Source organism: Drosophila sechellia, chromosome X (assembly GCF_004382195.2).
Source record: "Drosophila sechellia strain sech25 chromosome X, ASM438219v1, whole genome shotgun sequence".
Taxonomy (NCBI): domain Eukaryota; kingdom Metazoa; phylum Arthropoda; class Insecta; order Diptera; family Drosophilidae; genus Drosophila; species Drosophila sechellia.
The window spans coordinates 18,687,987-18,714,874 of NC_045954.1; the positions used below are offsets into that span (position 1 = coordinate 18,687,987).

At 45.4% G+C, this 26,888-nt stretch overlaps 1 protein-coding gene and 1 non-coding gene across 2 annotated transcripts; both read left to right on the plus strand.

Annotated features, from left to right (window-relative positions):
- The first annotated feature begins 18,016 nt into the window (after positions 1 to 18,016).
- On the plus strand, positions 18,017 to 18,088 carry Trnap-cgg. Its single transcript has one exon. It is a non-coding gene; the product is annotated as a tRNA-Pro (tRNA).
- A 262-nt stretch (positions 18,089 to 18,350) lies between these two features.
- On the plus strand, positions 18,351 to 24,371 carry LOC6614884. The gene is given in 4 exon segments (XM_002039265.2): positions 18,351 to 18,665; positions 18,745 to 19,181; positions 19,575 to 19,700; positions 22,614 to 24,371. Coding segments are annotated over 4 exon segments (1,479 nt in total). The 5' UTR covers positions 18,351 to 18,452; the 3' UTR covers positions 23,317 to 24,371.
- The last annotated feature ends 2,517 nt before the right edge of the window (positions 24,372 to 26,888 follow it).

A 26,888-nucleotide genomic window follows, 5' to 3' on the forward strand; every position in this document is an offset into this window, starting at 1 on the left:
GCGACTTCAACTGCAAAGGCAAATGCAACTGCATATGCAACTGCGAATGCAACTGCATCAACGGAATCGAGTGCATTAATTGTTAATTAATATTATATGCTGTGTGCTGTTAGTGCCAATGCAATTAAAGCGCAAAGCGGCGCACAATTAAATAAATGATTGAATTGCCTTTCGTTATTGTTTACTCAACTGGCATGCAATATTTATTTTGTATTTTTTTATTGACGCGATTCCATTTGCATTTCCAGCGGCTTTGATTCCCATTTGCTTTCTTTCTTTCCCCATCTGTTTAACCTCTCTCCTGCTACCACCCCCCCCCCCCCCCCCCTTCCCGCTAGGCGCCCGATTTAAATAGAATAACAAACTAATTAGTTGAGATTTCAATTTTCTTGACAATCACGATCCGCTGTTGTTGTGATTTATTCGTCGTTTTTATTTGCTTTGCATTGGTTTTATAATTAAAATTCCGCCGTCTGATTCGCCGCTTCTTCTTCTTCTGCTGCTGCTCCTGCTTCGCAATTGATTTATTAATAAACATTAAAAATTAAAAAGCACATATGAGCATAAAAAGGCGCTCGCTCAGTAATATGTAAATGTGGCCACTCGACTTGCATAATAACAGCGGGCAACAACAATACGTTTGATTATTAATTAACAACGATTTTTTTCTATCGTTAAATCCCAAATCGGTTGGAGCACAAGAGGGAATCTCTTTCACTATGAATTTGAAATAGAAGAATAAAGTATTCAAGTATTGTGCATAATGGACACCATAAGTTTAGCTAATCAACGCTTTGAAGTGAAGAGTATTAGAAGTAAAGAGTATTTTTTCATGACAGATAGCCATTTCAGTGGACTTCTTGAAGTGTAAGGGTATTAAGCACCTACCCCGCTCCCCTCGCGGCGGCGCAAATAATTGAGAAACCAATTAAAATGGCAATGCGAGCGATTTGAGGCAATGAACACGATTACGACGATGATGACGACGACGGCGCGCAAACGCAAAACGCCAAGCAATTAGGCTAGGAAACACACCGCATTGTGGGGTTGGCCAACACACACATGTACATACACACATGCATACGCACGTACATATGTACATATGTCAGCGGCATGCCAATTAGCCGGCAGCAAGGCAACTTTGTTTCAATTTTAGAATTTATTTCGGTCAACTGAACTTATTTTTAATTACACTCAAAGCACGCCTGATCTGCGCTACTTGCTTTAAAATTAATAAACCTGACTATTTTTAGTGCGGTGTGTGCGAGCGAATCCTCGCTGACTTTGAGATAATTGCCAAGAAGATTTTGTTTTTCTACATCTGATTGATCGATTGTGGCCCGAGTGAATGACTGACTGAATGAACGAGTGCTTGAGTGCCTCACTGACTGCTGGCGGTGGCGGTGGTGATGGTGGTGATGGTGGTGATGGCTGGGTGCCAAGGGTGATGATGAATGTGTCAAAGATGTGTTGGACAAGAGTTAACATTGCGTCAAACATTGCCCCCTTTCGAGCGGCGAAAAGCACATTTACATATATGTACCTCTAACGATAAGATACGAATCATTAGTAATACCTTTCTTGTTTTCCTTGTTTTCCAAGTAAGTGTCAACACCCACCCATTGCTCCAGCACACAAGATTCATGCGTAAGTAAGCAGTGTGCGAAGGGTCCAGCTGGACGCGTTGAGAAGCGCATAGAAGGGCGCTGAGTACGCTGACACTTTTTATGGCCGCCGTCTGCGGTGCGTCGTTTATGGCACCCGCAAAGCTCCGTCATAAAAGAAAAAAGCAGAGAAGAGTTTGGTAGTGGGAAAGCAAAGCGGCAGCACAACAACAATTAGAAGAACAACGCGAGCACATAAAATGTCAGCGGGAATGGGAATAGTGGCCAGCTAGCTCTTAATCAGGCCCAAAAGCAAATGAAGCAGCTGAAGGCTTGCGCATATTTTAAGGCCAATTAAGCCACAAATTATGAACGTTTTGTCGCCGCTGCCGCTGGCTGGCTTACTGGAGTCTTAACAGTTTGCCTACCAGTTCGGTTCGTGGCCGCATTGTTGTTGAGTTAATGCCACCTGTTCTGGCCAGTCATTACAGTGGGACAAATCAGCGGGCCTTTATGGCCACCAGCGCATATTCAGCCATAATGCCTAGACCCACCATCCATCCGTCAATCGGCGGCGGTAAGGAAGTGCCTCATTAGGGTGCCACTTCATAAACAACAGTTTAGGATCGGTTTTCCGGGACGTTGGCTTGGATGCACACAGTATGTACATACACACGAGTGTGTGTGTGTGTGAGGAGGAGTCGTCATGTTTGTTTAGTAGTTGGTCATTAATCTGGCATTCCCCTGGGATCCAGGGCTCTATCCCGCTCTGGTTTCGTGATTTTCCATGGGTTTATTAGATTTCCAGCATGAATAGCAGCCAATGCAAGTTTGTTTTTTTTTTTTTTGTTATGCCCAATGATAAGCGAGCGAAGTGGTTCTTTTTGTGCCTTTTGTTTAGTGAAATCATTGTGCCCGTTGCCTTTGCTTTGTTTTGTTTTGTTTTGGTTGGGTTTGGTTTTTGTGCCGTTCTGTTCTCTGGCCTGCTGATAATTTCAATTAAAATTAATTAAATGTATTGACCGAGCTCTAGCCACCAACCACCGCCCCTTGCCCCCCCTCCAATATTCCCCATTCCCCCCAGCGAAGCGGCAGGCCCATTAAATGCAACACTGACAAAATTAATTGCCACTTTTTCGCATTTGGCAGTGCAACAAACGAAAATGTCAAGCAGACGACGAAGGAAAATGGGAAAGCCAAAAACAAACGAAAAGAAAACATTGGTGGGAGCCCCGGAGGAGGGCGGGCGTTTGGTGGGCCGAGGGGCGTGGCAGCGGCTGCATTGCAAATTAGCTATTGCCGCTGCGACTGCTGTTGTTGTTGTTGTTGCCACGCCGCTGTCGTCAGCGGAAGTCGCTGCAAATTTGTGGAGGAAATGACTTTGAGAGGGAAGCAGTACAGCGAATTGGATTACCACCGAAAGAAAAAAAAAATGGAGAGAGAGCGCGAGGGGCAGATGATAGGAAGAACCCCCCTTGGAAGTCTGACCCACAATCCATCCAGTGGCTATGCAAATTGGGCTGCAAATCTCCGGGGTATCCAAGCCAGATGAGAGGACCAGTTGGGGCAATGGGACAAGCTGGCCGGAAGAGTATCCGCAATAATGGCAGCCTCATTAAGAGCAGTGATAATCACATTACACTAGCCAGTGTTGCAAAGCTAAATGTCCAATTAAGGCTGGACGTAATTGTGGAAAATGTCAGAAGCTATAAGCGATCAGGTTAACACAATGTTCAATCGCGCAACTGGGGGGCCAAGAATTCAATGGAACCTTTTGCTTATTGTAATCCGATGCCAGTTGATAACTGAAACCGGTGTTCTTATTCCAAACAATTCCAAATACCGAACCATATATAGCCAATTAAAAGTGCTAGTGTATGCATTAAATTTGATAGCACTCCAACAGTCGTCCCGCCCACTAAGTAAACTATGTAAATCCAACTAACAAATGACTTTTACATTTCACTCACAAATGTTTCAGCATGTGGCACGTTGCATGCTGAATGGTAAATGAGTGGCACAGAGGCAGAACAAACAGGATGAGGATGAGGATGAAGATGGGTATGGGTATGGGTAAGGGGATGAGGACGATACAGCACACACATAATATGTCTAAATCATGTTACAAAACAATTTAGCAAACAAACTGTCCAAAACATGACAACTTAAAGCGTCGCTTCAGACAGAAAAAGGGGGCAAGGAGTTTCACTCCGAGTTTGAGTTTCTGTTCGGCTTGGTTTGGTTTGGTTTGGTTTATGGGCGGCAGTGGGGAAGCAGCATTATGTTGCCACTGCTGTTTGCGCTTGACGTTGATGAGTCGCAACGTATTGTGAATGACATTCGAGCGCAGTACTTTGTGGGTTGGGGGTTGCGGCTAAACAGATCTCTGTGCTGACAAATTATGTTTGTTAATTTCTAGCCATGTGTGTGACGCTAAAAAACGGAGAGAAGAAATGAAAACTTTTGTAATTAAATCAGCACCCAACCCTTTTTCGAAGGGCTTAAAATAAAATTCAGGCCCAGGGGTGGGCCAACGTTTTCCCATTTTCACACACCCCTTTTTGTGGCTGTCATAAATTCAGCTGGCTTTGCTTTCAAGTCGCTGATGCCCGAAGGGTTGTAAGTTGCACGTTGCAAGTTGCTGCAAGTGTGGCAGCCAGGCAGGCAGGCAGGTAAGCTGCCCCGCCGCTGCCAACTGCAATTACAGAAGGCACAACCCTTTCCACGACCCAAACAAACCATATAAACCATAAACAGAAGCGGCGAGCGACACGCAACGCGATTATATATTACATATATACACGATTCTGGCGTACATAACTGCACATGATAATGTCATAAAATTAAATGGCCACACTTGTTGTTGCTGCCGCTTTAATTAGAGTTTTTCCAGACCCGGGCCCGCTTTCAGTACGGCCAAGGAAATTTGCTCGGCTCGCAAGGAGCTGCGTTGTTTGCTCCGCCGCAGCGGCTGCCTATAAATATTATAATTATCAAAAAGTGCAGCCAGCAGCTCTCCAGTGCGCCACCTTCCACCGGCGAACGGCGACGAGCAATCGTAATTGAGTTAATTAACACGCCACAAAACGCGGCAGGCGATGCGAGGGGGCATGGGGCATGCGGCAAGGGGAATGGGGGGCAAGCAGCAGGCATTTAATTGCTTGTACAAAATAATAACAGCAACAGCAACATGAAGAGCGGCAGCCACAGCAGCAGCAACATGTTGCCAGCGGCAGTCGTTGGTAGCAGTAGCAAAAAGCAATAGCAGACGATGTGGCAAGATGCAAGAGGAGCCCATAGAATGCTATAGGAGTGCACAAGCCTACAAAAAGAAGAACTGGCTGCAAAAAACTGGCTGACGGCAAAAACCACTTGAAATGGAGAATAAAGGGTGCTTTACTAAATGGCATTAAGTGGAATTAACTGGCAGCATTAAAATACTATAAAAAAGACGGATCTTAAGAAGCTCCAGATCAATGGTTTAAAGCCAAAGAAGTTAATCATAGCACACTGGAGGCACAATAAATAGTATAGATGTTAAATATGTTCAAGTAGATACTTCTGCCCATCAAAATTAGTTCAAATCTTTAGAAGAAGCAACTGGTTTTGGAGACGTGCTGCTCATTACATGTCACCTCTGACCTGTGCATCTACGTAACCCACTAAGCTAACTGCCCTCCAACTTCTCATTAGCAACCATTAGGCTGCATATTTGCCGGTTGAAGATATCCGAGCACACCCAGCCCAAGTTACCCAAGTGGACAAAATGACAAGGCTGCAGAAATGATGATGACTACCCGGCAACAGCGGCAGGAGGCACATCAGCAGCAGCAGCAGCAGGAGCAGGAGCAACAGCAAACACGATGACGATGAGATGGGTACGACGACGACATCATTAAAAGTCCAAAAGCAAAACAATTATGGAACTCATTGAAGCCAATTATTAGTAAAAACAGCAGCAACAAGTGGCCGAGCTGAGGGGCAGCCGAGTGGAGGATGGAAAGGATGAAAAAACCGAAAGTCTCCTTTAGTCTGGAGCCTCCAGTGGTGGTTGATGCTCGGTGGTGCAGTGCAGCTACAGTTCCAGCTACTGTGTGGTACAGTAGCAAAAACACAACAAAAGACATGTGGCAAAAAGGGCAAACAGGGCAAACAGTAGCCGCAGCACCAACAACAAACATTGTTAATGAAGCTGCCAAGGAATGCAGACTGCAGATGGATGATGAGCGGCTGGGGGGCAGGAGATCGTCGTCGATCGAGTGGATGGAGTAGAAGTAGCTGGAGATGGAGATGGAAGGCTCAAGAGGAGCAGCAACTTCACACATAAATGGGAGCAACATGTTGCCGGTTGTCAGGCGAGAGTTGCAAGTTGCACACGTTGCCGGTTGCTGGTTAGCTGACTTAGCCAGCCTTGAACTTCTGTGGCGGCCCTCGCCTAGCAACACGCTGCGTTGCCGAGTGCCGTTGCACGCGGCCACTTGCAACAATTAAGTTCCATAAACTGCACATAAAAGGCAACGAAGATGTCGCAGTTGGAGTCGCAGTCGGATATATCATGGCGCGATGCCAAGCGATGCGATGCCTCCTTAATAATGTCATAAAAATTAGAACGGCGTATTAATTGGCAGCGCTGCAGCGGCGCAGTCACCGGCTGCACTGGAAACAATTTAGCTGCAGTGCGGCATATTGGTGACCCAGAATTGCACATTTCTGATGATTTACTACAGCTAATTACAGGGGTTCTTAAGTATCTAATCTTGGAATTCATAATGTCATAATTTTTATTTCATTCATAATTTTCTTGCTAACCAAATTTTTTTGGTGACCCCGATTTTGATAAAAAAGTTGCCACATTAACCATTAAAAACTAGTGACCCTCTTTACCCATTACTGAAATCAATGTTTTCATATTATTTCATATAAATGCTGACCACATTTTCTCGCGGTGCATCCACATTTGCCGCTGACTGCGTGTGGGAGCGCAACATGTTGCTGCTGGCTTGCGGAATTTTTTTCCATTTTTTTTTTTGTTTGTTCCGTTTTTGTGTGCCTCTCGCGCGGTTCGACTGCAATTTTGCGCAAATAAAATAAATTGGCAGCCAATTAAGCGAACGCTGCTCTCACAGATCAGAACAAAAGCATAAAGGCAGCAAATTAAGCGCGAAGATGGATGCCGCAGAGAGAGAGAGCGAGAGGCAAGTTAATAGACAGAAAGAGAGGGAACGAGCGAGACTAGCGGAAGCTGCAAGCGGCGAAAATCCAATTTAATTAACGGATGAAACGGGAATCGCAACAACAGCTACTAATTAAGCCCATAAGCAACATGTTGCCGCAACATTGGGCATTTTCGATACCCTCAAGACCTGAAGGTCGAAATATAGATTTATCTATGTTACTATGCTCAGTATACCACTTATTCATGTGCAATAGCATGAATATATTTGAATATCTCTATTTAACACCCACAAATCCCTGAAATTGTGCCAAGAAATTTCAATACATGCAATGATGTAACATGATGTACGATTCTGCTATGTCATCGTTTCTTTCAAGATTTATACATTTCAACATTTCGCTTCTTAATCTTTGTGCTTGGAATAAGCGGTGTGTGTTTCCTGGTAGAGTGTTTCCGTCTTCGGTTCTGGCCGATTCTCCCAAACCCCGCCACTCGAACCATATGGCAGCCATTCATTCATTCGGTCGGTCGGTTAGTTAGTTAGCCAATTACATGACAAAATCTTATATGATCGTGCAAATTGTATTTTTATTGCCAATTATTTATTTATTTCGTTTGGCTTTTGTGTGTTCGGCCATTGAAAAGCCAAGTGAATGCCGACAGGCAGCTAAATGTTATGAGAGCCGCTTTTGTGATAACCGTCGATGCTGCAGCAGATTATAATGATGCTCAATCCGGCTGATGCTGATGACGATGATGATTAGGGGGGCAGGCATACTGGGTGTACGGAATTTTTGATATTTGATGATGGCAAGCCCATTGTATGACCTTCGAACAATGAAAACCATTTAAAATCACAGCACCGATCGCCGTTCTACTCGTTAGCTTAGTAGCGTAGAGCAAGCGATCAGTCGGCTATGCCTGATCCATGTTCTCCACAACATGTCGTGATATTTGAATGTTAATTTCAGAAATCATATTCAATTAATTGTCATTTTGTTGTCGTTTCAGCCGTTTTGCTGATTGCCTAACGATCTGCTGCGGCGCTGCTTGGCCAGCAAATCACGCTTGTTCATTCACTAATTATCGCCAAGCTACTACACACTTAATTTGTATTCAATGCAATTAAAGACGAAATCGCCCGACAAGTTCGATTTTTCCATTTTTTATTTGCCGCTGTCACTCAGAGATTTCGTTTGGATGTTTCGAAAATATGTGTGTTTATGCGGCTACTTGGGGATTGGGATTAAGGGTCAAAGTAAACGGAGCTCTGTTGCTGCTGGTGGCATATTTTTCATGCTCAAATAAATAATATTCAAATTTCGATTAAACGTCATTGCAAATAATTGCAAAATTAAATTAACAACAACGATGGCGGCACATAAAACACACAGACACAGCGGCAATTCGTGTGCATATGATAATTAAAAACAACAATAAAGCACGAGCAGAAAAAGCGAACACAAAAAATGCGGAAAAACACACATACGAAAATTTGAATAAAACGCGAAAAAAATGCAGAAATTAAAGTAGAAGGAGCAGACAAAAAAAAAAAAAAAACAATAACAGAAAGCCCGGCGTAAACACAGTCGGTTGCACTTGAGTAATTTCATATAAAACATAACCAAGCAGAATGGATTTTAATAAACCGACATAAACCCGCTCTCGCACACAATCCAGCGAATGCAAGTCACGGGCGCTATAAGGACAATTTCGAGGGGGATCGAATAGCCCAGTTGCCATGACGACTATGGAACACTTAACTTGATAGTTATTCATTTCAACATCAAGCATTTATCGAATTTATCGCAGTTCAATAGGTGTATGCATCGAAGTTATCGAAAGTATCGATTAATTGCAAAGATTCACTTATTCGTGGCGATAGATGACTTTCAGTCGCTATTCTTTGTCAAGATCAGGAATGAGAACCCCTTTTTTTGAGTGTCAACTACTGTTGGAACTTTCAGTCCCTTTCCAAGGACGCTCATGGTCAATTCCACACACACACACATACACTTACGCACCGGCACACACAGCCACCGGCATTCAGACACAGAGCGAAGTGGCTGACATTGGCGGCGTTGTTGTTTCTGCATTGCCATCAAGTAAATCAGTGTCCAATGTGTAAATAATTTCCATTCGAATGAGCAATTGTGCATTTTTAACCCATACAAACACACTCACGCACACATTGAAACATGCATGATGCACACGCACGTGGAGTTCCTGGATGCTGCGCTTTTCATTCGCAGACATCGACAGACATCGTCAGCGTTTAAAATCACATGAAATTTTATTAAAATGAAGTAAATACGGTGTAAACGTGCTGATAAAACGGTTCGTGCTCAGCTGTGTGGAAGGAGGTGGATTGGGAGGGGGGGATGGAGGAGAGCCTGGCGGTGGCCAAGGCGAAGCCACCGGCATCCGACCATACACTGAGCGAAAGCGATGCTCACATAAGCTTAAATTGGCAAAAAAAAAAAACATTTGAAGTTTCAAAGATTCAGTCAGTGCTAGTGTATCTTAAACATATATTATTATGGAGGAGGTTAGTGATATGAACTCAAAGATAGGGGTTCTATAAAGATACATTTAAGCCACATATGTGTGGGACCTTCTGCTTTCATTTCGCAGAACTGCGGTTATTGGGGTAGGGCTTTAGGCTATTACCAACTCAATAACCGTTGTGTTCTGACCATGATTCATGCATATTTTTTTTTTTTTTTGGCTGTTTCTTATCACTTTTAGGCTTGGTTGGCGTGGAGTGAGTAAATCGAGACCTTATGCGGGCTCCACGTTGGGCGGTGGGTGGTGTATGGTTGGTGTGTGATGATTGGCGTTTGCGAGGAGGCGCGCCACTGCAGAAAATCGCTTATGTAAATATGTCTTCTCCTGACCATCTCGCCCTGGCACGCCGGATGCATTGTTGTGGTCAATGGACTCTGCTCTGTTATTAATGACATTGCAGAATGCTGCGAGATGTTTGCCTGGAGAGTTGGAGTTGGAGCTGATGAGCACAAGGATGCCGAGGATGCCGTTGGGTCCTTTGCCTGCGCCAGTTAACCGTTGTTTAATGTGTATGTAATTTTCGATTCGATTCGATTCCATTCGCAAATGTAATTAACTGTAATGCTGTAATGCCAGCATTTGTGCGGCCCACTCCTTATCATTGTCTCGCTCTCTCTTTTCTGTTCGCTTTTCCGTGTATATCTGGTCAAGTGGAGTGGAAGCTCTTTATCTCCGTCTTCAAACAAGCAAATTAAATCATCAATTATTATCATCGCCCCGGCGTACACTTGTACAAGTGTTGATCAAACAACAATTGACACAGTTAACCAACAACAAAAGCGGCGAGCTTAATAAATATCCATCGGCTCTTACGGTCCGATTGATTGGCTCCGCTTTCCTCCGATTAATTAATGAGCATCGTGGTAGAGCATTGCGAAAAAGTTAATTAACAGAGCACTTGTAATGAGGAAGAGAGAGAGAGAGGTGAATACTTAGGTGTAGTATGCTCTCAAGGAATTTATGGAACATTTCTATACTAGAGCAACCTGAATGGGTAATTGACTAGAAAGGCTCAAACAGTGGATAAATTGCAAGCGATCACATTTAGTTTAGAGTTCTCGATATCGATAACTATCTAAAGGTATATTAACTACAAGTATGTGATCTGCTATCAGGTAGTATTACATTAAAACCCTGACTTATCAGCTTTCCCTTGGGGTCTAGAACTATAATATGTACATATCTCGCATCCGATTTGTGGACTTCTCGGTACATCTTCATTCACGCAGCTCTGGTAACGATCAAGAGTCGCATTCTTAAGACTGCAACTGAAGTCGAGCAAGCTGCAAGTAAAACAAATAGCTGCAACTGAACTTGGCTCGCTGATTTTGCGCTAATTAATGTGTTTTCCACAAAATTAGCAATTTGCGCGCAAATAGAAATTGCAGTGATCGGAATCGGAATCAGACTCCAAGTCTCGGATCGAATCGGATCGGATTGGAGCTTGGCTTCAAATTGCGAGGAGAAACGAGTTGTGTTGGTCACCAACTTTGAATGGCAAGCAGCTGCCGAAGGGGTTAAATAGGGGTAAGGGGTGGTAAGGTGAGGTGGGGGAACGGGAGTGCGGCCGGACGCACAATTAATTAAGTTGACGTTGACGTTGGCCGAGCTCTGCAGCTCTGAATGCAACTGAGGCATGTGAATAGTCACGGACACAGATGCAGAAATGCACAGAGAAAAAAGGATGCGACCATTTCAACAGTATGTTGAAAAAGAACTTCTTAAAGCAAAGGGTTCAGATGTCTAGATAGCTTTTTTCAAAATATATACCCTTCAAAACAGCGTATCAGTTATCATTTTCTATAAATCGATATTATCGATTTTGCCTATCGAGGCTTTTGCTGAATATCGATTGTAATAAAACGAATAAACTTAGATCACTTTTTCGTATCGTACTAAGTCGAAATAGATTTACAGCTCCCCATTTTCGCTCAGTGCCAGTGCCACATTCACAACCCCATTGCAATCGTCTAAGAATCAATGTAATTAGTGGCTGCACTCTGCGGACGGAGGAGCAGCAGGTGCTGATCGTGAGGAGCTGCCTTGAGGAGCATTTCCTTTTGGTATCATTTATGATTAGGTGGCATGCCGGCAGTTAACTCAGTCGAACGGTCTCCGAGTCGGAGTCGCCTCCTCTGTTCTCTGTTCTCAGTTCTCTGCCATCGTTGAATTACAACCGCCACGCATTTGGCCAACTGCAATTGCATCCGTTACCAACATGGCCAACTTAATTGAACGTAATTGCCAGCCACTTGAGAGACGGCCAGCGAGAGAGCCATCGCACCGCATCTCCGACTGGGACAGCTCCCCGGGCTCGGCGCGGAGTGTTAATGTCTAATTGAAACTGTCAGATGGGGATGTGAACCTGGGTTGGGGTTGGGGCTCGAAGCATGCAGCATGCAGCATGGGGCATGGCGCATGGAGCATGGGGCTTGGGTTACAGATCAAGATGCGCGCTGTCGAAAGGTGGGCCAAATGGGGTTCCTAGAAATTCACCCATGATTGAGTATCTATATTATTCCGAGTTCTACTAACCAATTCGGAATTCGCTACCTATGGAAGATTCAGCTTTGAACCTTGAATCCAAACATAGTTCGCTTTGCATCCAGCTTATTTGGCTAATCCTGCTTGCGAGGAACCACTTTTTAGTCGCCTACCGATTGAAATCCCAATCCGATGCACCTACCACTCCGGTACATACATACATCTATCTTGAGCAACTTCCTCCTAGCGGATTATCCGATGGCCATGGCATCTTTTCCCAGCTGGCATCCGTTCTCCCCAGCTTTTTTTGGAGCGCTGTGACCCGATCTGCTTAGCGGATGCTTTCACCTAATTAACGCCGCTTCATGGCAGCAGTTGCAGTTGCAACTGCCACTGCCACTGCAAACTGCCAACTGCATTTGGCATTGTGAGGCAATTAAGCTCTATTTGAAGTGGACTTTAACGACTGCACCCAGAGTTTAGTCGAGATGAGTTAAGTGGAGAGTGGCCAATGGAGTGGAGTGGAGTGGAGTGCTATTTAGTGCCATGGAGTGCAGTTCACATTGGAGAGACATCCGATCGCATGGGATCGGATGAGATGAGATGGGATCGGATCGGATCGGATATTAGCGCTGTGGGCTTTGCACATGAATTGTGCGTGTCGCCATCCTGCTCGTGGATTGGATGCTCCTCGGTCCATAAAAGCGCAATTTGTCGTAATTGTTTAAGCAGAAAGAAATAACAGCGAACGAACCAACGGCGACAACAAAACGACACAAGGCATAAAACAACTTAATAAAAATTCCACTGCTGTGTCGTACATCGTTGGCATTATCGCTCGAAATGGCGAAGGAGTGGGGGTTTAGCCGGGTTTTTGGCTTAGTTTCGCCACTCAAGACCCCACTCCCCATCCCCCCCCCCCCCAAAAAAAAAAAAACCCCATAAACAAGAAAAAACACCCAGTAACAAATCAAAATAAAACGCAGTGTGCTGCTGACGGGTGTGAAGGGTATGAAGGGTGCGATTCGCCGGGATAAATCTCACTTAGCAGTTCGGTGGGGATACATCCGTACATATGTACATATATATGCTCAGATATGTATGTGCGGCTGACGAAGAAGTGCCGACATCAAATGCGTACAAATAGATTAACAAATAACGCCAGCAATAACTACGTGTAGTACATCTGCTGGCCAACGCCTCCATATGTTGCCACACCACGATGAACAACAAATAACTGTTGCAAGAACAATAACACTCATATATACATATATATAACAACAATTGGCGAAGGAGCAGCAAGTCGCATAAATCAAACAACAATGCGGGTCGATGATTGCTGGGCTGCAGGGGGCTGGGTGGTTGGCTGCCTCGAAATGGGGGTAAATTGTTGTGGGGTGCAGAACGAAGAAGTGGCGGCGGCGATGGGGTCGATGGATGGTGGTGCATGTGGCGGCATTTGTTTTCGGATCGAAGGCACAACAATACATTGATGGGCCACTCGATGGCACACTTCCAAACGGATTCCAAATCCACAAAAACTCTAGTGCTCAGGCGACAAAAATGTGGTAGGTGCACTGGAAAAAGTCAGAGTTCATTTCGATATCTAAAGTTAACATCCTATCCACCAACATAGCCAATATCTAAAATTGGCTTTAAGTACGGGGATACGTGGTGTTTGTCGCCTGTTCAGCTTGGTTTTCGGTGTGTGCCAGGACATCGATGGCTTCAATGGCTGCCAATGACAGGACCAAGTGTCGCCCTAGATGCCCCTTCAGTGTCCTTGCCCCACCACCCCACTCCCCACCCACACCAATCGGAATCGGTGCGTGCATTTGATTTTGATTAGTATTTATGGCAGTTTGAGTACAGTAAATTCGAGCGGGAGCTCGCAATTACTCGCAATTGGAATTTAATTGTTGGCCGGCCACTTGAAGGCTCCTTTCACAATTTTCCACGGGCCGCAGCAGCAGAAGAACCCCTGAAAGTTTTCACCCAACGAGAGAAAATAATAAGTCCGGGAAGAAAAAACAATATAAATGGCATAAAACATGTCCCAACCGTTGCAGGACGTTTTTGCCTTGTTGCGCAACATGTTTCCATGCTCCCCATTCCCATTTCCCATCCCAATCCCATCCCCATCCACCTGGCTGGTTGGACTTTGTCCTGGAAATGAGGAGTTTCGTGCCTGGGCGTTTTGGTGACCATTTCACCGCACCATCCACCCGCGCACCGCGTCTTCGTTTGCATTTTTATGGCATAAAAATTAAAAATGAATTTTGATTGTTTTCTTGTTGTTCTTTTTTATTTTATTTTAATTTTCCTTCTCGTTATTTATACTTTTTTTGTTGTTGTTGTTTTGTGCGATGGTCGTGGCTTTGTTTTTAGTTTTCATGTCGCGTACTTGACGTTTTTCATTCCTTATTTTTCCTTGGGCTTTTTGTTTCAACCTCCGCCTTTGTTGCTGGTAATTTGTTCTTGTTGTGCATAAGTTTGCCTGGAAAGTGGGTGGTTTGGTGGCCAGGGGGTGGCAGTGGGGTGGACGTCCTGCGAAGCCTTGCATGGCGAAAGGACATTCCAAATGGAATTGGATGCTAGCGAGCGTGTATGTGAAAGTTTTTATTTATTTTTTTTTTTTTATTTAACGATAAAGTTTTTGCCAAATTTAAGAAAAAACCGCTTCAAAATATATGCACAATGAAGTAAATACTGTCTCAAGGCTTCACACTTCTGCTTAATCAATTATTATAAAAGGATCAAAGGATCCCTCATTACCCTTTGGCATTTTTATTCGCATAATTTCATTATAAATATTTTCCCAACTGCCGCTTCGCGATTTTCCAGCGCTGCGTATGCAAATTAAATTTACATTTATTTTTCGTGACTCGATGCAAATTTTCGCAATGCGAGACAGGTGGTGCGGATGTTTGGGGGGGTTGGGGGTGGTGTTGCAGGGGCGGCTGCCCGATTGGAGGGGGCGTGGTCCTGGCTGTCTCTACCGCTGCACGCTCAGCACGTTTATTCGCACTTAATTCGCACTTTTTGACACCTTTGTGACCGAACTGCCCCGCGAGTCGCCAAAGTCCGTAAAGTAAATATACGTGCAACAACCCCCCGAAAATGCCCCATTCCCCTGTCCACTCCCCTCACATGTCAGCGGCATAATGTGCATGGCTGCGGCGGAGCAGAGACGACGGCGCGAAAAATTATGCAAAATAAATTAATTACCAATTAAGGATGGGGATGATGCAGCGCACAGCTGTTGTTCGTTGGATTTCAGCCGCGTGATTTTCCATCTCCCCCCCGTTTTACCATTTCCCACTTTTCCAAGCCGACTCCACCCGCTTCCGCCCGCTGGTGCGTTTGTCACATGCCCCGCCACTAATTAGTGTCATTAAAAGCGCTCCACACGAGTGGAGAACCCTTAAGCGCAGGGCCAACCCCCGCCGTTGCAAGGTGCATTAAACGTGACACAAAATTGCAGCGGCCAAATAAATAAACCATAGAGAACATAACTGACCGCAGAAATCAGCTCGATTGCAAGAGGTTCGTTTGCCTTGAAGGTACAAAGAAAGAAAAGGGCTAAAACGAGCAAGGGGTCAATGGAAGGTGGGGAAGTGGTATCGGCCAAGCCAGTAAGCAAGCAAGTAACTTCCGTTAACTTGCGTGCAAACCCGTAATTTCCAGAGGAGCAAACCCCCTTGGCTTTGTGCCACGAATTGGGGTTAAAAAGGGTTTAACTTGCCACTAACTTGGGTCACATGCATATGCATAATTATAGACCACCTCGTCCGGAACGGAACGAACCCAGTCCGCTCGTCCGCAGTCCCCCCCATCCCTGTCCGCTTAGCAAACTAAACTGTGAAAACGCCAGCGGGTCTCCACAAGGAGGTGCCCCCGGGTATTAAACCACTGACCGGAATACGATGAACCGCCCACCAGCCCACCAGCTCACCAGCTCACCTGGCACGTGAAATTTGAATATTGATTGGCTTTAATGAGTGTCGTTGGTCGCGCAATTAGTTTGGTAAAGGCTTTTTCGGCGGAGGGGGGAGGAAGGGACTTAGGGGGGAGGAAGGGGCTTAGGGGAGCGGAAATGAGGGGTGCGCAGGGTGGTTCCACAGACGGAAGAATTCCGGATTTCCTCGACTGGGGCACTACGAAATCAGAAGTGCGTTTAATGAATAATGTGTAAAATAATAATTATAAGCGGATCTTTGTTTGAATGAAAAGAGCAACATTTAATACTCAAATAATAGAAGAAAACTCCGAACCTCTGGACAAACATGTGAGTTTTTTTTACTTCTTGGTGGAACTATTGCTCGAATCCCTTTACTTAACTCTTCCGAAGAATTGGCAAATCCTTAGTGGACCATTGTTAGGCACAAATCAGCGCTGGGTTTAAAGACTTCGATCGCGGTCTAACTAAACTAATTACATATCAGTCAGTCAGTGGGTGAGTCAATCAATCAATCAAACTGCCAGCAGCAGCAGCGAGATCATTTGCCAGTGGCCTATCTCTGCATCGTTCCAAAATTGGATGCAAATTGAAAAGCATTTTGTGGGAATGTAATGCATAAATTAATTGAGCGTCCACCGCACACAGAGAAAAAGCGGTGGGCGGTTGGCCAAAACTATGAAAATGTGGCGGGGGGAAAGGAAGTAGCGGTGGCCTGATAAAGCATTCATGCAGCCACGCCCACTTTGGCAGTGAGTGGGCGTCCGCGCTGGTGGCAATGCAATTGAAAATGAAAATCTAATATGGACGCGCGCTTTTCCGAGCAGCGTTTAGCATTCGATTTCATTTGTCTAAACTAAATAACAATGCAGTCTGCGCTGGCGGAGAGTGGGGCCACGTTGGCGTTGCATGTTGCAGCTGCCAAAATTGAGTTTTGATGCGTTGCATACCCCATACCCCAACCCATTTCCCATTTCCCGACCTGCACTCCTACGGTCCTCCAGTCCGGTCCTGTTATTGTTTGAAACGTCGCGTTAAATTTACATAAATTGATTTGATTGAATTTTTATGAGTCGGCGGCGCAGCAGTCCAGTGGCAGCCACCCAGGCTGCACCACTGGCACCAACCCATCTGGCATTCTGGAGTCCTCGTCGACTGGCCGGCGGGCATCAACTGCTGATGACTTTTCGACCCGCCCTCCGCCGACTCACTGGCGGTGGGGGGCACGTGGGGATTGGGGATCGGAGGCGACCGTCTAATTAAAGTCATTTCCAGCAGCTGCATAACCCCTACACCCACTACGCCCACTCCCTGGGCCGTGGTCAAGTCGAGGTCACAGTTGGCGCTACATGGCGCAGGGCTTAATGCGAGCCATTTGGCCCGGTTGTCCGGCGATGGGCAACGGACAGGGGACGACAACGGACACGGACGAGGGCAATCAGCGAAAAGAGAGGCGGCCAAAGGCAGAACCAGACACGGCACACATTGTGTGTCCAACTTCTGCGGCGGGCAAAGAATGATGCACTGTGAAAAATACAGGGCGCCAAGTGCTTAAAGTTCTCCTGAAACTTTTAAGAGATTCGCTGACAGGCAGATAAGCAAAACATTTGTATTAAGTTCCAAAGAAGCTTCTTACTATGTTCCAAGAACATAGGGACATTATTATCCTTCGATCCAAACTTACAAATAGCAATTCTTGTTTCTTAAAAAAAAAAATAATAAAAAGGCAATGATTCCCCACTTTGTTCAGTGTAGTTAGTGCATCGCGGCATCGGTGGCATTGCATATTTTTAGGGTTTCCCCGCTGCTTGCTGAAATTTGCACATTGCAACAAACTATTTAGCGGTGGCAAGGGATGGGGGGCGCCAATTTGTCATAAATCTCGTTATTTTAAATCGCCGCTTGGCATTCCACCACGAAATTGTGTATGGGTAAATGGGCCTTTTGTTTGTATTGATTTGTTGTTGGCTGCTCGCCTTGCTGGTTTCTGTTAACGTCAACGTTATCGGGCGACAACAGTTGGGAACATACTATGTTGGGGACTAGGAGCACCATTTAAAGCGAGTCGAAAAATATGAGATATTATCGTAATTTGCCAAACAAAGGTTTCAAGTTCCTTAAAATCGCTGGTTGAAATTTTTAGCAAGGGGATGAACGAAAGGAGAAAGTGCGGAAGACGATCGCTAACTTTTTATTGGGCGTGATTGGCAGAAGGTCTTTCAATGAGGCTCGTTGGTCTAGAGGTATGATTCTCGCTTCGGGTGCGAGAGGTCCCGGGTTCAATTCCCGGACGAGCCCAAGTGGAAGAGTAGTTTTTTTTTAAATATATATTTTTTTTGAAAATATGTTTAAAATGAATATTATTCCATTTCATTGTGGAAATTGCATTTTTGCATTTTGCATAGCTTGCGAATTATGTGCGAATCCAAAGCTCATTTACGTGTTCAGCCCAAAAGTATGCTGCATAATAGTGATCTTTTGTACACTGACGCCCCCGCAGAGGCGCGCATTTCACAACACTGTGCTACAGCTGCTAATTGCCGTTACATTTTGCCAGTGGCCGACACTTAAAGAAATGTACAATAAAGAAATGATTCTGATCTTGCGCGGATCATTTTTCTAAGAAAACTTTTGAAATCGGAGCAATCAGGAAAACATCGAAATGGAGTTCCTCTACAACGCTAGTGTGCACTGCGAAGATGAAGAACGCGTCAATTTCTACAACATGGACAAGTTCTTCGTGCCCCATGTGCAGGCGAGGGAGCTGGAGCAGCAGGCGATCATGCGGCAGTTCGTGCCGCACTACGCGTATCAGAGGCCGTGGGGATTTGCCCCTCACACTTACAGTTATTACCAGGGATTCGGTAGCCTTAATGTACACACACACACACACTCACAATACTCCGGCGGTGGAACCTTGAGTAATAACTATATCCTCTCCTGTCCCCTTGCAGATGATGACTATGGACATTACCAAAACCGAACCCGGTCTCGTCGGGCTTTCCTCCAACCAACAGCAGCAGCAGCAGTCGCAGCAAAGCAACGCCGGCATGAACAGCGGTGGCCAGAACAACGGGCCCAATCCCAATGGCAATGGGAACGTGGTCAATGTGGTCAACTCCGGCGGTGCCGGTGGCGGCAACAATGGCAACGGGAATGTCCAGAGCATCGCCGCCGCTGCCAACAATAATAACAATAACAACAACAACGGCAGCCAATTGTGCGCCGGCTGCGGCAAGCACATCCAGGATCGCTACCTCCTCCGCGCCCTGGACATGCTGTGGCACGAGGACTGCCTCAAGTGCGGCTGCTGCGACTGCCGCCTGGGCGAGGTGGGCTCCACGCTGTACACCAAGGGCAACCTGATGCTCTGCAAGCGGGACTACTTGAGGTATGCTTCGATTTAAGAAATACTAATTCCATTTCATAGTGTAGTATATACTTAGAAGTACTATAGACGATGGTATTCATTAGTCATGTGTTAAGCTAAAAATGATACCAATTCTTGAGAACTTAGCTCTATAATGCATATAGATTAAGTATGCATTCTATTCTGTGATTATTTTAGTTCTACAATACTTTAAATAGCTTTCTTGCTGAGTAATCAATATTTAAACAGTTCATTTTGTATGCTACCTAAAGCTTTTAGCGCATTAGCTAGCAAGTTTGTATATTCAATTTGCTAGCAAAGAGTATAGATGATTAGTTAAAGAAATCGGAACCATTATATAATGATATAAAAATCAACATGTTTACTAATCCCTTCATAACTTTTTCTCCGCAGATTGTTTGGCAACACGGGCTACTGCGCCGCCTGCAGCAAGGTGATTCCAGCCTTCGAGATGGTGATGCGTGCAAGGACCAATGTCTATCACTTGGAGTGCTTCGCTTGTCAGCAGTGTAACCACAGGTGAGCATCGAAGGGATCTGGCCAAACTGGCCCATCGCCTCATTGTGGGCAGCCCATCCATCATCCATCGTGTGGGAGGAGCGACTAAACGATTTCGCATGCATTTTTATGGGCAATTTGCACAGAGATTCGCATTGAAGGTGGCCGCATGAATCCCTTTTTAATCTTTGGCCCATCGGAGCGGGCCCAAAGTGGCACTTGAAGTTTTATTAACGTGCCGCCAGGCAGCAAATTGCCGTCGTTTACAAGCTAACGGCTAAACAAATGGGGTGAGAAGAAAAAGACCCTTTAGTGTCATACGTTTTCTATGAAAACCGCATAAATTTCACATTGAACGGAACGTACCGAACGAACCGAACCCTTTTGGGTGCCATCAAGTCATCGCCCAGCATTCCAAGGCCTCAAATATTTTATTGGACTTGGCCAATTCGTGAAATGTCACTCTGGAGAGCTTTAAACTGCAGCCCGATTGCCCGGTGGATGGGGTCGCGTCTCATTCTTCCATTTGGCCAGTTCGTTTCGTTTGGTTGGGCTTGGTTTGGTTTGGTTTCGTTTTCGTTTCGGGTTTCTGCATTAATAATGAGGGCGCACATATGCCTCCGTGGCTCCCGGTCCACCAGAAACCTCCGGCATAGTCGTCGATTGTGCAACGCAACAAGGGAGCGAACATTAAATATTAAAAGCGCCGCCACACGGTGCTGGCTGGTAAAAAATATTGAAATAAATGTTAAAACATATTGGCATATTGTGAGAATCGTCTCCACCCGTTTTGGCCACCGCTCCTTATCCGGGAATCTCCCCGCTTTTTGCGCTCCTGCTGGCCCTTTGTTTTCGCATTGCCGAGAATTGGCTTTAAAAATGCAACAGGAGCAACGAACCTGGAGGAGTTCACCCTTGCGCAGATGCCATTATGGCAAACTTTTGACTTCTATAATCCTACTTACGCTAGAATAATATAGAACTCTCTAAGCAGATATAGCTTAGTCTAATATCAAGGGATTGAGAGTATGATAGGCCTTGTTTTCCCATATTTCACCACGTTATACAAAAATGGGCAGTGGAGATGCATCCCCTCCTGCTGCTAATCAATTTTTCACGTAAATTAATTCAATTGCCGAAAAAATCCATTGAGGCGTGGCCACATGGCCAGCGGCTGCTCCTCTCCGCCTTGTTGGTTGGTCGGATGGCCACATTTAAAATGCGGGCTTTCATTTGGCAAACAAAAAGAGTTTTCCTGTTGAGTCCTGCCGCTGATTCCCGAGTCCTGAGTCCTGTTGCTGTTTGGGAAATGCTGCAAAATGCATTCGCAGTCGTCGGTGAGGTTTGCATAATTTCCTGTCGTCAGCACTGGACGACGACATCCTTGCTCTCCTGCGATTGGAGTCGCATCCAAGTCAAATCTTTCGCCCACGCGAATTTTTTACAATATTTTTTCCGATTTTATTTTGGTATGTACTTCCTGTTGACAATTTGCTGTTGGTTTCTTCTGATCGACGGGGAATGGAGCCGGAGGGGGAGGCGGACGAAATGCCCGGATGTGCGAGTCCCGCACAGAGGCACTCACTTATCAACATGTCCGTGTCCATTTCCATAGCCATCACCATTGCCATCGCCATCGCCATGTCACAGGTGCTCTCAATGCCAGGCCAGCGGCAAAAGAAGCAAAAGTTTCGACTTTGTTGACTCGTTTTCATGGACTTTTGTTGCCCTGTTTTGGTAGATAAACAAAGCGCTTTTTTGCCCGCTCCGGTCGGCCAGATTTCTGTGCCCTGCTCCCTGCCACGCCCACATGGGCCGTCAATCGATTTGGCCACGCAACCGAAACCAGCGGGCCAACAAAATGTTGACGTAAATCAAAAGCCAAATTTCATATCCGCTGTAAGTCTGCTGTAAGCTGATTTACCCAGACTCCTTGCCAAACCGGATGCAGTGTGTTCCCGTGCCATTCCTCCTCGGGGAATCAAACTTTAAACGTTTCTTTTTTGCATACGCCGGCGGAGGCGGAGGGCGTTAGAGTATTGCAGCAGGATAGCAGGATATGTGATGGAAAGGATGGATAAAGTTCGGGGCAACTTGCAAGTTCTACCAGATAAGAAAGTAGTAGTGGTATCCCTAAACGTGCACCTCTTGCCGTTTGTGTGCTAAGGAATAAGCACAATCATCCTGGGTCTTTCTCACTTTTCAATACCAGATCTAGATGGATTCAAAGGACATCCACTCGTCTGCTCAACGCGACTCCATCTCATCCCCAAGTGAATCGCATCCTTTTTTTGGCTTTTTTCGTTTGTAATGCGAGCTCCCTTTCGGTTTGCATCGAGTGTATCTGTTTGCTGTGGGCCGGAGTGGGCGTGGCATCCGCCTCCGCCATCCGTACAGGTGCTAACATAAATATTTTGACAAAGGGCTCCATCCCCAGGCGGCAGAGCTTGCCGGGAGCCAACTTTATTTGCAGTTGGCTGAATGTACTCTCGACTCCGTACTCAAACACAAGTGGAGCCAGCTCTCCAGGCTCCTCTGCTCCAGCCACCCTATGCTCCTGCCACACCAACTGTTGCTGACAGCGGAGCGACATTGCCTAGCGCTTATCTGACTTCCTTGTCCTTGTGCTAGTCCTGTTTCGGTCCCGTCCTGTCTGCCATTCGCTGAGTAGCTGTCCTTGTTCTTTGGAACCGTTTTGCTTTTGTTTTTAGACGACAGTTCCTGAGTTGCCGGGGTGTGGCAGCTACAGTCGCCATAACCGCTGTCAATTGTCATCGCTCATCGTCGTTGTCGTTGTCGTTGTCTTTGTCGTTGTGCCTTTGATTCCCCCCACCGATTTCTGGGGCTGCCTAAGCGTGTGGAAAAATCGTTTCCACTTCCTATGCGACTTGTTGTTCCGTAGTACTAACCGCTGCAGTTTTCCGGTTATTTCAGATTCTGCGTGGGCGACCGATTCTACCTGTGCGAGAACAAGATACTCTGCGAGTACGACTACGAGGAGCGCCTGGTCTTCGCCTCAATGGCCAATCATCCGATGCTCAAGCGACACGTCTCCTCCTTGGGCCAGGGCTCACCGACGGGAGCGGCCGGCGCGCAGAATACCGCTGGTGGATTGCTAGGCGGCGGTCCCGGTGGCGGCAATGTGAATGGTGTGGGCATGGTCAACGGACCGCGCACCCCTGGCGATCACAATAACAACAACAATGGCCCACAGACACCGACCGGCGGTGGCTCGCCGTTTGCCGCTGCCGCTGCTGCCGCCGCCGCCGCTGCCCATATGAAGAATCAACTGGGCGCGTCCAGCTAAAATAAAGCCCTGGGCATGAGCGCCGCTGGGACTGTTGTGCCGGGATCTGGAGTCGGCGCTGGGGTTGGAGTTGGAGCGGCGAGTCAGCAATTCTACTCGGGCTTCGGGCTGCAGCATCAGCACCAGCATCAGCAGCATCACCAACAGCAGCAGCAACAGCAACAGCTCATGGGATTGGGCCTAGGAATGGGCGGCGGTGGAGTTGGAGGAGTAGGAGGAGGAGGAGCAGGATCCGCCGGAGGACCAGGCGGAGGGGCAGGAGGCGGAGGCGTTGGCAGCATCGGAAGCGGCTGCAAGCGCTACCAAAGAAAGTTTTACAACCGCAACTGAGGAAATCGACGGGGGAGAAAACGCTAGCGGAAAGGATGCAGAAATCCAGAATCGATATTCAAATCTTCGTTTGCTTTGACTGAGTTCAAGTTTTATAGTTTTAAAGGCCTAGTTTAGCTAGCCTACAGAAAAGTACTTGCTGAATTTGCAGACATTTTTAGATCCTTACATTTAAGAGACAATATGTTTACTTAGTTGTATTCGAGAATAGCCCCCCATTCGTTTTTAAACTAATTTTAATTTCGTTTCCACTACATACTGTACATATTTTCCTTGTAAACTGTTGACGTATTAGCGGGATCATTTTTTTTTTTACATACTCCACCATATAGATATATTCGTATTTATCTATGCATATGCATAAATAATTTTATTTTCACGCTCGAAGCGTGCGGTGCCAAAAGAAATTCAAAGCAGTGCCAAAAAGTTAAAAAAATAAACGAAGGACTAAACTGATGAATGTGGAGTGAATCACAAGGGCGGCTGGAGGAGAATCGGATTTGTGGACCTGCGAAATCGAGAGAGCTAAACATCCCCACCGATCAATGTTCGATTTTCCATGTGTCCTTCGAATCCGGAGGAGCCGCAGGATCGTAGAGTAGAGTCAGATAATGAGAGATAGATGATGAGGAGCTAGAGGGCAATTGGCAAAAGTGAACTTTGATGTGTAAATATTGAGACATTCTGCACACGACTTAACCACACATGATTTTTGTTCTGATTCCATTTTAAGTCTGTTGGAGCAACGTTGTTGATTATTATTTAAGTTTAGTTTAGTGCGAGGCTAAAGAATGTTCTTTCCACGGCGAACGTTGTATAGAAGTAGCTGGAGCTGGATGATTTCTAGGTGGATTTTAGATGAGGTATGATGGCCAGATCCACGATGATCCAGCGTTAGATGTAAAGCGCCTAAGATAGGTCGATGTAAAGTTAAGGATTTGTGTGCGTGCGTGTGTATATCTATAACCAAGCGAACTAGTTACAATATGGGTGTATTTATTAATCCTTTTTTTTTTTGCAATCTAATGTAACACTAATCAATATGCGTAATTAGCGTTCGAAAGGAGCTAGCGAATATACTAAGTACGGGAGAAACCAAAGTGTGTGTATAAGCATCAGTTTATCTACGAGCGATAAACAATACTACCTATCTATCGAATTACCGAAACTATGTTAAATATCGTAATAATCTAATAATCGGAAATAAGTAAGAGCGATTATCCAATATTTTTTTGGTATTGTATTGTTAGAGAGCAGGCATAAAGTTAAATCAAAAATATCTAAAGTGTAAGATAAACCCGCTTAGACTTATATATACGTGCATATACATTACAAACACAACCCATAATCCGAGTTTTGGACAGCAATCAGTAATAATGAAAGCAGCCAGAACGATTGCAAGTGAAAGAAATCAAAACTAAAGAGAAAAGAGCGTAAAAACACTTGAAAAAAAAAAACTTAAAACAAATGCAAATGAAAAAACAAAAGGAAACAATAAATGTAATTAACAAACATTTGAAAAAATTAACCCGCAGTTGTGTTGTCATTCATTTCATCGCGGGCCAAGGGATTCCTACCATGGTATGGGATGGTATATGGTATGGTATGGGGTTTTTGGGATTTGGTCCTCCCCCTCCGTTTTGCCAATTGCAGTTTGTCGCTTGACATTTGTTGACTCTTTCGCTTTGACGGCCATTAATCACGGCATTGTTGCTGCCAATTTGAAATCCACAGCCCAGACAGCCAATCCGCACCAGAACGGAATGGTATGCCATAGTGTAGGGAGTGGAATGGCGGCCTGATAAATGATGCCTCATATTTTTGAGCCCCGGGCACCGTTCCGCAATTGAAATAATAAAAGCTACAGCCGGAGCTGTGGCAGAATCCCTCCAGCTACTTCTATAGCTACAGCCACATCCACAGCCACCACCCGAGCCATTGATTAATGAAACTTTAAAAGGGAACACGCGTCTTTTGTCTGCGACGACCGCAAAAACTTTGCCATGGAGATAGCGCATCTTTCAATATACGATGCAAAAGTTTGCCGTCTTATTGGATGCGGATTGGGATCCAAGGAGCCATCAGCCATCAGCCACCAGCCAGGACCAAGACGACGATGCCGATGCCGATGCCGCCGCCACAGGCCATAACAATAAAAGTCATTTATAGATTTCGATTTCGGGCACATGTGAGGAGGGCGCCCGATGGGGGACTCCCCCCACCCTGCCCCTAGGGGGCACCACTATACAAGGATATATAACTATAGTTTCGGGCTGCTTATCAGCACTTTTGGTCGCACGAGGACACGAGGGTGGGCTGAGAGGGTGGATGATTTTGGTTTCTTTTGTCTTTGGCTGGTGTCATAATCAGTATCAGTGTGCTTATGAAAATGTCCTTTGCTGCCCGAAATGCTTATCAGCACGGCCCGCCCATTTCCTTGTCGTCGCCATAAAAATCTATAAAAATAATGTTTCAATTCGGCATGGTTGGGGATCCTGGGGGCCGGGGCCAAAGCGATGCTGTCAATCAAGCGGGGTGAGCGGAATGTGTCCGAAAATATTATGATAAGCCTCCGTAAGAGAAATCGCTGGCATTGCGGAATGGATGGGAAAGGACCAAGCCACCACCGCTCATCAGGTTGATTAATTAAACGAGTTTGCGCCAAACTCTTTTCATGTTTTAATTACGCAAATACTCGGCATAATTTACCAGATGCTATGACAACAAGAGCGAAGAGCGAAAAATATGCATAAGAAACAATTTGTCTAAGCTGCGGTGCCCCGCCCCATTTCTCGGATCCACCCAATCCAATCCTACAATCCAAATTCCCCATCCTGCAGCCATTGTAATGCGACAACTGCCAGCGCCCGCCTTGTGTCAACTTCAAAGTGGAAATTCCAGAATTCACCTTGTTTGCATATTCCTCTCCTGATCCAGTTGCCGATTATGGTCCTGTTTCAGTTTCGGTTCCTGTTCCTGCTCCAGCTCCTGCTCCTGCCCCCCAACTCCTTCCCATCTGGGGATCGGGTTGCTTTGTGCAAATTAGTTCAGCGGCATGACCGCTTCACTCCGGCATCCAAGTGCAAGCAATTTTAGCCAAGGACTTACCTCGACTGGAATGGGGAGCAACATAGTTCTCGGAATTTAGGCATGTGTATGTTGGGATCAAGCTGGCTAAACGTTACATTTATCATATTTCCTTTGGTATAAAGCAGGTTAAATAATATGTGTATCCATGTTTGGTTAAATAAATAACAGAAAATGTAACCAGTAACTTTCAGAGGCAAATTCGATCGAATCGAATACTATAACTTGGTATAGTACCATTTGAAATTAAAGAAAATGTTCATAAATTATCTTATAGAATAAAGAAAATACTTTTATTTTACTATTTATTCCTATAGGATTAGTTTAGGACTATATTTCCCTACTGCTTTATATTTCTTGTGATTACTCAAGTGTTTGCTTTTAAAATTAAGCAGCTTACTATCATAAGTAATGTGATATTGTATTATGTTAAAGGTAGTAGTTCCTCCTTTATTAAGATGCAGTTTATAGAGTTGCCGGTCTCA